Source organism: Caretta caretta, chromosome 10, assembly GCF_965140235.1.
Source record: "Caretta caretta isolate rCarCar2 chromosome 10, rCarCar1.hap1, whole genome shotgun sequence".
Lineage (NCBI taxonomy): Eukaryota > Metazoa > Chordata > Testudines > Cheloniidae > Caretta > Caretta caretta.
Genome location: NC_134215.1, coordinates 83,296,378 through 83,311,153, shown reverse-complemented (window position 1 = coordinate 83,311,153; position 14,776 = coordinate 83,296,378). Strand labels below are relative to the sequence as shown.

The 14,776-nt window shown below is 45.9% G+C and overlaps 1 protein-coding gene across 2 annotated transcripts in view; it reads right to left on the bottom strand.

The window, feature by feature from the left end:
- The window catches only part of ADAMTS7 (ADAM metallopeptidase with thrombospondin type 1 motif 7), a 145,045-nt gene that overhangs the window by 99,226 nt on the left and 31,043 nt on the right, over positions 1-14,776 (bottom strand). For both annotated transcript variants that reach the window (XM_048867455.2, XM_048867456.2), the window contains 3 exons: positions 4,890-5,034; positions 4,251-4,343; positions 2,567-2,712 (listed from right to left, as the gene is read on the bottom strand). In XM_048867455.2, the coding sequence (XP_048723412.2) occupies positions 2,567-2,712; positions 4,251-4,343; positions 4,890-5,034 (384 nt within the window). The remainder of the gene's footprint in view (positions 1-2,566; positions 2,713-4,250; positions 4,344-4,889; positions 5,035-14,776) is intronic.

Here is a 14,776-nt window from a genome sequence, read left to right as displayed (position 1 = left end):
GAGTTTGGGGTGGTGCCCAGCTTAAGGCTGGAGGGAAATTTTTTGTGTTTAATTTTGAACTTTGTTAAAAAAAACTAGCTCCTAAGGAAGGTTGTTATTGGACTTGTAAAAGCCGCTTCTGAAGTTTATTGTGGAACTAAGAAGGGACACTGAGGCAAGGGGCTGTTTGCCGGGCTGTCCTGAGGCCACCAGGGCCCCTGAGAGGTGGAAGGGCCATTTGATGCCAGATACGATTCAAAACTCAATGGAATAAATGGGAATCTTTCAATTTCAATTGATTTCAATGGGTTTGGGATCATGTCCTCAATGCTCCATGCTAGCAATTTTTAAATTATGGAAAGAGTTTTCACTCTGTGTGTAGGAGATGCCAAGCTCTGCCTTGTTTTCTTGGGTAGAATGGGAAAGTTGTTCCAAAAGAAAAAAGAAAAAGAAAAAAAAAGAAATTAACTCTTCCCTGTCTTTTTAAATGAGTAAAACTCTTTTCCAGTAAATAGTTATTTTCTGATGTCTGGAAGCTACCAGCACATCTGGGCACTATTTGTAGCTGTTTCCTGCTTCTTAACCCTTTGTCAACTTCAGCTTGTCGTGACATTTCCCATGGCCCATTTCCATATGACCATAAGGAAGTTACATTTTCCCTGAACAGTTTCTTTGTGGGAAACTTGAATTAAAGAAAATAAAATTAATTTATGTTTTATGGTTATGGAAACCCCTAAAGAAGAAAAACTACCCTATTCATATACATGTTCGCTCCATCTGAAAGACAAGGCCAAAGAGATTTACCTACAGCAGCCAAAACAAATAATTTCCTTGGGCGAGCTCTGCCAGGTTTGCAGTGTTTGCTCTCCTACATGCCTGTGGCTGTGTTTAAAACACTCTGTAAATGACAACGGCACTCCTCCAGCAAAACTCATGTCAAACATAAACTTTGCTCTTGACCTAGAAACAAGATTACATACAGGTGTTTTTAAACCAAGTTCAATTGCACATCTAAAACAATGTACTTATGAAAGCAGTTAACCAGGGAACCTATTCTGGGCTCATTAGAGACCTTTACCTGATTCTGAAACTCCTTAAGCCACGAAAGGCTGAATGCCACCTGAAAAATAAGTAAGGACCATAAAATTGCTCTTGTGGTTGTGATTGATTGTGTACTCAAAAGACCTCAGGAAAACCAGGGGTGTGCATTAAAACACTTAGGATGGGAGTGCTGTTAATCATGCACCTAAATTGTGAGGTCTGTGTTGTTAGTTCTGCAAACCTGGAATGTCATTTCAAAGCTCATTCGGAAGGACAGACCATTGTGAAAATATTCCTCTGCAAGGAGCTTGGTGGCAGTCCCCACTTTACAGATTATCCTGCTTAATCCTCACTCTTTTTTACCACCAGCCCTGGCACTTTTTCGGGGGGCTCATTTTAGAAAACCTTCCTATCTTTTGAGTTCTGCCTTTTAAGCAGAACTTATCATAGACTTAATGGGAAGTTCTGCTTATGAACTGATGGCATGACATAGCCCCATATCCTTTAAACCCACTGTGTCGCTGTGGTTCATCATAACTCCAGCTCCTCACCTTGGGTCACAGGCTCTGACATCGTAACCTTTGGGAAACCTTTGTTTCTAATACAGTCCAAGAGTTATCTGGTGGGGGAAGGAAGAGACATCTGGGGAGCAGCTGTATCAGCCCAGAAATCGTGGAATAGACAATGCTACACCATAGTCTGTTGTTCAGATGCTTTGATTATAGGGCCACCTTTCTTAGAAAGTTATGCCATATTTGGCCGCTGCCACATTAAAGTCTGACAGAAAGAAACCCTCTTGTTGTGGCTCACACACCTTGCTATAACCTGTATGCAAACTGCTCATTGAGAACAAAGGACAGTAAATGGTGATGAAATTTTCCCCGGTGATTCTGAATCTGCTTAAAGGAACATTTTTTCTTTTTGGCATTAAAAAAGACACTGCATATGTGTTACATTCACAAGTGCTTCATCTTGACCTTTCCTTTGAATTGGATTTCAGGTGCTTTCTGCCTGGACTAATCATGAGTGATTTGCATGTAAAGGTAACAAAGAAAACTCTAAACTTCAATCCACAGACCTTCCACTGCACAGATTCCTAGCTAGCCCCATCAGTTGAACTGCTTGTGTTGTTTCAGATGTATGCTGTTCACTGTTCCCTCTAAGCTGTGCATGTGTGTGCGTGTGCACAGATCCTAAACACCGTGGGCACGGGGAAACACCGTGCGCACAAACATTTGCACACAGCACAATAATTTGCACAGAAGAATTTTTTTGCGCACACGGCCTGTCAAAAATTAGAGATGTTTTAAAAGATATAATTAATGGCATTTGAAAATATCCTCTCTGTGGGTCACCTCTTTGTTACTGTTTCACTGTGCAATACATCACTAGGTCGCAGCCCAAGTGGTTTGTGCTTGGGGCAGGGTCATTCCTTGCTAGATGATAAGAAGATATTCACATATGTGCTGTAAATGGGGTTTTCCTAATGAAGTCACCTAGTTAATGAATCTAATCACATCTAGACAAAGCAAGAACCTTGACTTACGTGGGGTTGTTGCATTGCCTTTCTGCATTCTGCACGCCAGCACCACATGTCCGAGAGCAAGTAGACCAAGAACTCCAGGTTCCCCAGCTTCCATCAATAGAGTCCGGGCGGTAGCCCACCTGCACACACTCTCCATTGAAGCACCACTGCAGAGTAACCCAGACAAGAGTGAGGCCAGCTGACGTTTAACAATACTCTTACAAGGCACCAACCGCACTCGTTTATAAATCCCTAATCTGGTGAACGTGCATTACAGAGAACTCCGAACAAGAGTGGTGGGCATCACAGCGCAATGGGAAACGCCGGGACACTTGGTTAATGGGAGGTGTGCACATGGGAGTAAAACTAGTTTGGATTCACACATTTCTATTTCACCACAACTCGCGCTCCAGCTTTCTGACGGTGCCTAGGCAGCGCATGTGCCCAGCCTGAGATTAATGCTTTGGTTCTGGTGTCATAACAAAGGCTCTACCAGCTGGTTACCCAGTTAACCCGGAGAACGGGTAAGATGGCAGGTTCTACAGGGAAAGCCTCAAGAGTCCTTCATGATCTGTAGAATTGAACTACAGATTAAACTCTTAGGGCCAGATTATTGGGACCAGCCATTCTGCATTAAGCTCTGCCCAGGAGTGGGGGACGTACAAATGGTTTTATGTTACAGTTATTCTGTTTTATGCTACTTGAACCTGAAGCCACTGTCCTGGTCCCAAGATGCAATTTAGACGAGTCTCAGGATTGTTTTGTGATGTGCGCCCTGGGAATAGCCCACCAAGGGTCATTATAGCAGCCCAGGATTGGCTGGTTGTGGCTGCTCTCTGGCCATGCTCCTTTGCCCTTGCCACGCCCTCTACACCTGGAGATGGGGCAGAGGGGCTGCTACCCTAGCCCTATGCCACACAGGGATTTCTCTGTCTGTTGGGTGCTGCTACTGCAAAAAAGCAGGTGGAACGGCGGCCTCGAGCTGGTTGTTAATTCTCCTCTTTCGTTCTAGCTACACTCTGCTGGGCTGGAGGAAAGTTGAGTGTGAATGAGGCTGCAGTTGCATATGCAATGCTTGGAAAGTCAGGCCCATAAGGCCAACAGCTGCCATGTGAACGCATCAGGGAGCAAAACACAACTCCACCTCTTATGCTGCTTCAGCAAACTGCTGCTTCAATGGATTTAGGGCCCAGTCCTGACATTCTTACTGAGGCAGATCTCTTCCTGAAAGCCACTGGAGTTGTGCCAGAGTAAGGACTGCATGACTGGGTCTATATTAAGCATTCTGATGTAGGGGTGTATTTTTGCCTGCAAAATTTTGGATTTTACCCTTTACCTTTAAAGTTAAGCAGAGGAGATCAAATCCCCCATTTCCCCCACACCCCACAGATGTGCTGATCCTTGTGCAAGTTCATGCAATGTACCAGAAAAAATATACGTAGCTAGGTCCTTCTAGACCTCACCTAACCAAAGCTGTGCCGGTAGCCGTGACATGGCAAACATTAGCACCTGGCTGCCTCGGTGATTTGAAGCATACGCTGTCTGAATACTCAACAGTGCTGAACATTTAAGTAATTATCAGAACACACAAATTCAACGGAGCCGAATGTATCCATTTCTAGGCATGTTCACAGCTGTAGTTCTGATGCTGTGGAATTACACTCTGCAATCGACTGTGGCTGCAAATACAATTTACTCTAATTACCTTGTTCTCGCCACACTTTGTGCCGTCGACGGCAGCATCCAGCTTGGAGTGGCATGTGTTCCCCACTGAGCACCAGAGCGTATTGCAGACGTTCTGCAGAAAACAAGTGTGGACACAGCATGGGGATTACTGAGCATTCCAAAGGGCCAGCCCAAATTGGACCTGTTTGAAACGTGTTCACAGATTGAATTATCCCACTGATCTAATCAGTCAGCAAAGAAAGCCACAGCGACCTTTTTGTCTATAGAACTGCCTTTCTGGCCACCCTTTTCTCTGACAGTTCGAACGTTCGCTTTCCCATATTTAGCCCCCTTACTTTCCTCTCCTTTACGGTGACCCTTCCTTAAACCAGGAGGAGAGAATGTCTGTGTGTGCTGTCAGTTTGACTCCCTGGATCTATTGGAAGGGGAGCTTTGGGGGCAGAGGGCTCCACAAACAAACCAACCTCTCTCCTAATTCAGCCAAGATAACAATGGTGTTTTCGCCTCTAACAATTCATAATGCAGGATTTATTTATCCCTTCATCAGCAGAGAGTGAGTGTCTATGCAAAGACTCTCACAGTTCAGCCTGTCACTCAGCATTCACAAATTCTGTCATTTCATAAAGGAAAACTGCAGGAACCCCCAAAACTGGCTTACATCCATGTCATCGCAGAAGACGGAATACGCTCCATACTGCAGCCGGCACTGATGGCTGACGTCATAGAGGACTCCTGGTGGAACCAAGGGGTAGTCTACCACTTCTTTGGCAGGTGGGTCATCCAGACACAACCCCCAGCCTCGACTGCAAACATGAAACAGACAAGTCAGACTCAAGCAGATGGGGATCAATGTAGGGCAAGAAGAGACTCGCAAAACAGGCTCTTGTAGAATGTTAGAATTGTTGTTACAAACAAAGGAAGAGTCGTGACTCAAATGGCAGCCATGAGTCATCTGCAGCTGGTGAGCACCAATAGCTCTTTGCTCTGATACCCTGCTGGACCTGAGATTTCATGGGAGAGCCTGCTCTCAATGTTAGGTACTCAGCTGAGCCAGTGAGGCTGTGAGGATTTCCAACACTTACCGCTTACCCCAGTGCATGTACATACAATGTTCTGTGCGGGCAGCATGAGAGCAGCTATTCCCAAGCATTACCTCTTTGCTCTATTTCTACCTGTAAAGTATTTCAGAATGTGGGACCCATTTTACTCCTGCTGAAGTCAATGGTGAAACTCCCAGGATATGGCCCACTTTGTGTGCAAGACTCTATTGAAAACTTCAGCAAAGAGACCCCCACATTTAACATTAAATCAAGAGAAGAAAAATCTTCCACCCATCGGTCTGAATACAAATAACTCCAGCCTAAATCCTCATTGTCAAAGATGGGGAGGCAGCCTGGTTTTTACTGTGGTACCTTGAAAGCACTCAAGTAAGTTATTACTGTGTTTAAATGAGCTATCACAACATAGAGGGCAAAACACTGCTCGGACACATTCTTAACCTGCCAAGATGAGAAATGTTCGCAATAAAATTACACCTCCCTGAGAGCAGCTGTCAGGGATTTTCTTGCACCAGGTTAATTTGAGAAGAAAGTCTGAGTCTGCAGACCCTTCCTTAGGCCTAGATGGAACAGCACTGGTTTCCTCTGCTCTGTTTATTAGTTTTGCTCCTTTAGAGTTTGATGAGGTGGCAGGCTTGCAGACAGCCTGCGCTTTAAATTCTCTCCTTGCAAGAGCGTACTGCAGGGTTGAGCTCTTGGCCTTGTTCCTATTATGGGAGACACTTTTCCCTGTTCCCATCATCTGGCTTTGTGCCTGACGCTTCTGAAGCCGTGTCTATAAATCCCTTACTCAAGAAACCTGCACTCGTTCCTGCACCCCAGCCATGGAACAATATCTCCCGTTACCGATTTCATTTAAAGGTCTCTGAGAGCTCATTGCAGTGCAATGGTTGTTATCAGAAGGAAAAGACAGCACCAGTTCTGCAGGTCATTTAAAATATAATAGCTCACAGGCTCCTTGTCACAGCTACCCTGAAAGGAGCACAGCTTAAGGTCAAGAGCTGCAAAATCAGGTCAGCTAGAGAGATGCGGTTAGTGCCGAGATGGAAATAAATAGCCAGGATATCTTACTAGCAAGTCAGGGAGGGAATGTAAAGGAAATTATTGGCAGATCCAATCTATTCCCAGTTAAAATCAGCACAGTAAGTTGTGGGTGCTTCCTATGTGGTGTAGGACAAGTAAGGGCATTGCAAATGTGTGTGGAAAAGACTATGCACTGCTGCATTTATGTCAGTGGTGAGGCATCAGCGTGTTTATGTTCTTGCTCAATGCTAGTTAAGAAAGGCCAGCTGCTGAGCTAAAGAGGATGCCAGTATGCGTAGGAGACCAAGCATAACAGTTGCACATCAAGTTGTGACAATGTTTACTTCCACAGAACCACAAGATGTAGACAAAACGAGCAGCAGTTTTATTAGATTCAGGAACAAAATCCAAATGGTGTTTCAAAGCACCACAGCAGGAGGGATAGAGGCAAAATATTTTTAAAAAAATGTTTACCAGCATTTGAAAGGAATCTTTAAGGATGTTTATGTTACGATGGATTTTTAACCCCATAGAGGAGATAAAGTCAGAGATGAAAAAGACAAATGAAATTACTTCCGCTCCATTGCAGCTTTTTTCCTCCTGCCTTGTGCTTTGTGGATATCCAGAAAGTTATGTATTCAGCCAGGCCACTGTGCTTGCACTGCAAAATGAGCAGTGATCTAGTTTGACCAGGAGAATGCATTAGTCTGGGGCAGAGGCGGTGCATTTAGAGGAGATGGAAGATATTTTTCAACAACTACAGAGACAAACTTTAATTTTCTTTTAAGTCCTGTATTTTGGGGAAGGGGACACTTTAAGGCATAACACCAATAGCATCCTCCATTTAGACAGCGCTTTCAGTACAGAAGGATCCCAATGCAGTTCACATTTATAGTCAGCTCTGCTCAAATGCAGCTGCCTCCAAAGTGAAGGGCAGCCATCAACCACCATACACCACAGTGAGCGAGGGGAAATGTGGGACAAACAGGTGGGTTTTCAAGAGACGCCAATGCCGTAAGAGTTCAAAAACCATGCAAAGCAGACAGGATCTCGGCAGGAAGGCCTTGTCCAAGAGACCCACACATAGTAAAGTGCACTCAAATCAATTTGTCTCCTCTGTGGGGAAGCAGACCCTGATCCAAGATTTAACTCTGTCATTCTAAGGAGCCAAGCTTACACTGAAACACTTGTCCTACGGTTTAAAAACATCTTGGCTAGGTATTTTATTTCTTTATTTCTTTATTTAGCTAAAGCAAGTCAGAAGCATCCTGACTCTTCCAGAATAAAACAAATTGGAGCACGGGCCTGGGATTCAAACACAGAGATCTCCTTCCAGTCCTTTTAACAACAGCTTCTGCAAAAATGTCCCCTTTAGCATGTCCTGGAGGCGTGTATACTCCTGGAACGGCTTGGAGAGGGAGAAGTTAGTGATTAGCTTTCCCCGTGCAAACCAAGGCTCTCACACCCAAAGCCCCTTGGCAAGCACATATGTTACATGCACTTGCTGGAAATGGTCATACTTTGTTCCTGGGAAATATGCTAATTTACTACGTATATGAATGGGGCACCTACATACCACGGGGGTGGGGAGATACGGAAAGATAGGGTTAAATGTCTGTCATTTGCAATCAGCAGATGAGGGTGGGATGCAAGGGGATCTGACAGTTCTCTAATGTGTAACAAAACAAGGTAATAGCAAAGAAAACGTCTTCCAATGAGTCTCAAATCTTGACATCCGTCCAACTCCTGCTGGTCTTAGGAAACTGAAAAGGCTTCCCCAGAAAGGGAATATGGAACAGAGGGTCCTGTTTGGGCTGTGAGGGACCATCAGACTACTTAAACCTAGTGGTGCTTCTCTGGGTAGTTCCTAGTTTACTGGTAAGAGGGTTGAGCCTGCAATATTGCTGCTGGAATGGGTTTGGTTGCACAATCCTTTCTAGCCTTATGACCTGGAATCAGCTATTAAAGTGCAATAGTAAAACAGATGCGTGTAGCAACAGCCTGATGAGGCTCTAAACTCCTGACTCCTTGTAACTCCTTACCCAACTCACAATATGAGCAAAGAGCACTCCTGGGGGAGTTGTTATAAAACTGCAACCGCTTATTTCTTCAGCATTAGGGTGTTAATTCAGGTCGGTTTACAACACCCTTGACTTCCACCATGATTAGCATTCACAGACAGGACAAGCACTCTTTGCTTGATTTAGTACCATGCATTTGTCTCCAGATGAGCTACAAGAGAATCCCACTACCAATCGCAAAGCATCTCAGCGACTCCCTGGAGGAGTACAACCAATGGCACATTCACCAGGAACAAGTGGCAGATTTTTAGCTGTGTAATGAGGTCACAGCCAAGTTCCTCACTCTGAGGAAGTCATGACCTCAGTTTCATCACTTACAGGAAAGGGTCTCATTGGAGCAAACAGGGCTAATGGCAGATGTCCTGGTGCTTCATACGTCATACCATTAATGTCAATGACCTGCTAATACAGATGGTCAGCACCAAAGCTCACTGACCTTCAGATCTGCATCTCCAAGCTACAACCCTCAAAAATGAAGCTGGTAGGTACTGAGGAGAGCACCTTTAAAGGAGGCTGCATTTCCGTGGCTACTGCTGTATGCAGTACGAGCTAATGTTCCTCACTGCCACGTTCCCTGGTCTCATAGCTCGTGTTTTTTACCTCTTGAAACATCCAGGTCTTTCTACAGTTATTAAGAAGCAAAGACGACCAGGTTTGTTGATAGTGGTATTTCAGATGCTAAAGTCTTCAGAGGTTAGTAAACATCAGTGAGGCAGGAGGATACGTTTAGAGGATGCCCCATGGGCACTTAATTCTGGAATGTTCCTGATCTGCCTTCATTGCCATCAAATGCTTTTGCTGTATTACCCACGGGCTTGTCTATGAACAAGTGTCACCGGTTTAACTTTAAGGAGTTTATTTAAACTGACATGGTTCACCTGATGCAAACCCCTGCCTGGATACTCCGATTTCAGTGTACAAGTGGATTATAGCAGTTTGGCTTAAGGTGACTGGGAACAGATTCAAATTAACGCAAAATAAGACAGCCTTAAACCAAAATCGGAGCATCTGCGCAGGGGGTTAACTGGACTGATTTAGAAACTGATTTAAGTGAAACTGGCCTGCTGTTCTCACGTAGACAAGGCCTACCAGTACATGGGGTTATAGCCTATCACACAGTCAGATACACTTCTCCACAACACTCAATGAGGAGAGTGTACCCCCCGGGACAGACACATTGTATCTTTCCAAAGGGTGTAGCCAGTCCGGTCCCAGACAGCACTCCCCCTTTGGCCTAACGCACAGTGTCTCTGCCCAGTAAGGCTGCCTATCTCCTCACCCTTCCTGTCAGAACGTTGGCTTCACAGCCCCATGCACCCCGTTGGAAACACAATGCTTTAAAATTACATGGATCTTTTTCCACAGGCAGCTTCCCAGCGACTCTCCTTTTGGGACAGGTGCCCAGCATTTTTAAACAGACCGCTGCTTTGAACTTGGTTGGGTCTTTCCAGCCAAATGTATCGAAGTCTAATTCGAGCTAGGACACAGTGTCCTCTAGACCATGCTTGAGAGGTCTGGATTTCTGTGAATACTATAGTGCTGAACTGGCATGAAATGAAGAGCTGATCATGTGACTGGAGGAAATAGTATATTCCTGTTGCAAGCTTTACATTAATTTCTGAGTCCAGCAAAGTCACGGCCTGGCAGCTCCAAAGCTATTTTGTTTACTTGCTCATGGAAAAACATCAAAAGGGTGTTTTATAGAAAGGAAAGCAATGCATTCAGTGGAGTGTCAAGTCAAGTTATAAGAGTTGGACTCTAAGTGCCACCTACACCCAAGGCATTGCACTGCTGTTCCTTAAGACTGGTTTGTTCACTGTCTGATGTGAAACTTCAGTCCGAAAGAACAAGGGTGAAAAAGCCTGCTCCTTGATCTTTCCCTGGCATTTGGTATGGCCATTCAGTCTCTAGATAACTGTAACAAACAGACAAAGAATAATTACTCCTGATATTTTGTTTTTGATTCCATGAGCTTCCCCCCTGCCTATGGCACATACTAGTCTAGTGGACTGTGGACTGGAATACTTTGGTTGTTGGGGTTGGTGTGCGGTGGTGCTGGTGGGTTGTGATACACAAGAGGTCAGACTAGTTGATGGCCATCGAGCCAGAGAGTGCCGTCACAACATGGACACCTTTGGATGCCCCCTGCTTTTCAGATCACACAGAGGGAGTGGCACTAGGATGGAAAGCACTTCATTTTCTCATTCTTGGCATCTGCCTTTGAAACCCTTTTCCCGTATTCATGCATCGTCTTTGGAAGCCAAAATCCTCCCTCATTTTGTGTGTCATTGAGCTGCAGTTCCTGTCAGACCTGCAGCCAGCCTCTGACCTCCAAGGGTACTTACATCACCTGTCAAAAGTATTCTCCCTCCTTTGGCCTAGACAGCGAGAGGGCTGGGAGAAATCTGGCACTGATGAGACATGAAACGGGCGCAGTTCGTTCCCCCCATAGTAAAGTCAGTCTTCTACTTTCACTATGGAACCTCTCCCCTTAATGGTGACACCTAAGAGCCTTAATACTCTCTTCTGCTAAGGCTAGAGGGAGAAAACTACACAGGTGCCCTACTTTAACAATGCACTTGATTGCGAGTGCACAATTGGTGTCGCTTCCTAAGTCTGTTATTTAAGCCACCAGACCTCATACCAGACTTGCCTCCACAGGTCCATTACACGGGGTGGTTTGAACTACTCGTGGCAACAGCCAACTTCGCTGGGACTTGCACCAGCGACCCTTGGATCCATGAGCAGCAGAGCTATTTCTTGAGCCAAAGGAGGGTCTCCATTAGCGGTCGGGGGCAATAAGATTCACAGCCTCCTCCAGACTCACAGTGGATTTCTTAGATTTAAATGATGCTGGTCACTTAAAAAAAAATCTAGTCACAATGAGGGAGGAGGAAGAGTCGCTAGGGAGAGGCCATCTCTGGTCTTTGGGACCTCAGCCAGCTGAGTGCGGCTGATCTTCTTGTGCATTGATAGCGTTCAGCCCCTCACATATTCAGGCCCAGAGGCTTCCGAGTCAGACATGCAGATTCACGTGGATGCACGCCCAGGGCAGCTCTCCGTTTAATATATGAATTGTTTTCACATGTTCAAATCTTTTTTTGATTTCTTTCTCTCTTTTATACAAAATTGAACAGTGCAATTTTCAATGCAAAGACTGTTCCAGGCATATGGTAGATGGTGTAGATTGCACTCTCAGCAAATTTGCAGATGATACTAAACTGGGAGGAGTGGTAGATACGCTGGAGGGGAGGGATAGGATACAGAAGGACCTAGACAAATTGGAGGATTGGGCCAAAAGAAATCTGATGAGGTTCAATAAGGATAAGTGCAGGGTCCTGCACTTAGGACGGAAGAATCCAATGCACCGCTACAGACTAGGGGCCGAATGGCTAGGCAGCAGTTCTGCGGAAAAGGACCTAGGGGTGACAGTGGATGAGAAGCTGGATATGAGTCCGCAGTGTGCCCTTGTTGCCAAGAAGGCCAATGGCATTTTGGGATGTATAAGTAGGGGCATAGCGAGCAGATTGAGGGACGTGATCGTTCCCCTCTATTTGACATTGGTGAGGCCTCATCTGGAGTATTGTGTCCAGTTTTGGGCCCCACACTACAAGAAGGATGTGGATAAATTGGAGAGGGTCCAGCGAAGGGCAACAAAAATGATTAGGGGTCTAGAACACATGAGTTATGAGGAGAGGCTGAGGGAGCTGGGATTGTTTAGCCTGCAGAAGAGAAGAATGAGGGGGGATTTGATAGCTGCTTTCAACTACCTGAAAGGGGGTTCCAAAGAGGATGGATCTAGACTGTTCTCAATGGTAGCAGATGACAGAACGAGGAGTAATGGTCTCAAGTTGCAGTGGGGGAGGTTTAGATTGGATATTAGGAAAAACTTTTTCACTAAGAGGGTGGTGAAACACTGGAATGCGTTACCTAGGGAGGTGGTAGAATCTCCTTCCTTAGAGGTTTTTAAGGTCAGGCTTGACAAAGCCCTGGCTGGGATGATTTAACTGGGAATTGGTCCTGCTTCGAGCAGGGGGTTGGACTAGATGACCTTCTGGGGTCCCTTCCAACCCTGATATTCTATGATTCTATGATATCTAGTAAGCCTGGGTCAGGAGGGTCTAATTCCTTGGCTTACACCTCCCTACTTTCCTGCCAACATTATTTTAACAACACAGACATTTCTGTGCTCACACCATCCCCTTTCCCTGGCCCGAGGGATGTCACAGACAATGAAATACTTTTGCTGAAGTGTTCTCTTCCCTTGAAGGAAGAGCTGCCCTTCTTGGGGGAGGAGAGAGACAGAAATTAACTGGAAATGCATCCAGATGATCCTTTTCTTTCTTGGGATACTAAGTGCAGCTCAAGGTGATGGTGATCAGGAAATTCCTATTCTAAAAGTGAAGGTTAAAAATAGAAGGCCACATCAGTAGCTGGTGAAAGTCAGCATAGCTCCACTGAAGTCATAGATCTACACCAGCTTACACTACCTGAGAGCCAAGGCTGTGTATTTAAGCTGTTGGCTGTCATTTAGAGCTGAGTACCTGAGACGTGGGATCAGTCACACAGCCAGCCTGCACGCCATGCACATAGCCAGGCCTTCTGCCTGGCTGCTCGGTTCCTTGCAGATGAGATGCAGCTGCAATTTCCCCTATCATTGCTTCTTGAAGGCCCTCTCATCCTTTTCCCTGCAGCAAGGAAGCGGAATGTCCCAGCAATGCCAGGTACTCACGGATGGATGCAAATCTCAAGGCACCAATCTTACGAACCCAATAACAAACTGAAGAGTCAGCAGTGTGGTGCTAAAAATAAACAGCTGTACAAAAGAATGTGTCTCAGCCTAGCTACAGCATGGAATACCTCCTGCCCAGAGACCAACAGAATTAGTTTGCCTTGGAAAGTCACTCGGTGCAGAGCAGAGGATAAAGCAAGGTAAAGCTTTGCTATGAGAATACCAGGTCTCAAGAGCGTGACAAAGGCAACTGGCACAAGCCAGTGCCTGGGTTTTCTCCAGTCATGTTTGCAGTGGTGCTGGGAATGCCTGAGCAGCAGAAAAGGAGAGATCGCAAGCACTCTTATGGGCAGCGCTTGTCTGGCCCCAGATTGCTGCCCACACTGCTTGCCAGTGCGAGGCCGTAGGGGCATGGAACGTTCCAGACTGAGGTGTCCCCTTTTTCCCTGGCACTCTGCTGCTGCTTATATTGTGCAGGGGTGGGGAGCAGGGTCTACAGAGTGGCTACAGTCCTACTTTTCCAGTTGTTAAGGTCAGTGTGATGTAAAAATGACACGAACCAAAGCACAGGTGCCACGTCTCCCTTTGGCGGAATTGGTCAAAATGCTCTGTCCGGTTCTCCTCTCACTTGCACTGGTGTGAGTGAGGAGACGCTGGTGTGAGTGAGGAGACGCTGGCGTGAGTGAGAGCAGAACCAGTATTTCTGGGCATGCACATGTGCTGCACTTGTGAGTATCCCGACTAGTAATTAAACGGAGAAAATTGGACAGGTCTTAAGGATCTACACTGAGCGCAACAATCGAATACACACATTCAAGGAAGTGAGCTGTAGCTCACGAAAGTTTATGCTCAGATAAATGGGTTAGTCTCTAAGGTGCCACAAGTCCTCCTTTTCTTTTTACATTCAAAAGAACGTCTCTTATAGTGCTCCAGGTCCTTTCGTGTAGGATATAGCGTAATGCCACGCGTTTATGTGACAGGATAGAAGGACGTGTGATCCAGAAAGCTGCATGTGATTTAAATGTGCATTAGCAATCAGGATTAACAGTCAGTGGCACGAGGCAATGAAATGTAGAACAGACTGGAACTGAAGTTTTACACAGCTCCGGAGCCTGAGAGTGAGCGGACACCGGTTGGCTGGATGGTCGTCACTGCGCGTGTGCTGCAGTGGGAAAGAAAATAGGACTTTGTTTAGAAAGGAGACCGGTGGCATTGCGACAGTGCTCTTTTCAGCAAGAGAGAGGAGTAACCCTACAGTGCGGCAAAATTCCCATTGATTTCAATGGGGCCAGGATTTCACTGCGAGCATCCCATCCAGCGTGCCTCCTCTCCACAAAGGGCTCCAATGGCCAGTCCTGTGACTGTACTTCACGTAGGGCCAGATTCGGCAAGATGCTGAGGTCCAGTGGGAATGAAGGGCAGCTGACTCCATGTCAAGGTGGGGACCAGCAATTCAGGGAACTGGGCCCCGATGTTTGCTCAGTTTGTCTCCACAATGCCTAAGTCCCGTCATCTAACTCCCTATTTGGGAAAGCCCCTTGGGAATATTGACTATGAAAGGTGCTGTCCGAAAGCAAATTCCTTTCGACTTCCCAAATGGTTCCCTGTCAGCTGTCAAAATTAGATACCAGTGATCTGGAGTCTGGACACA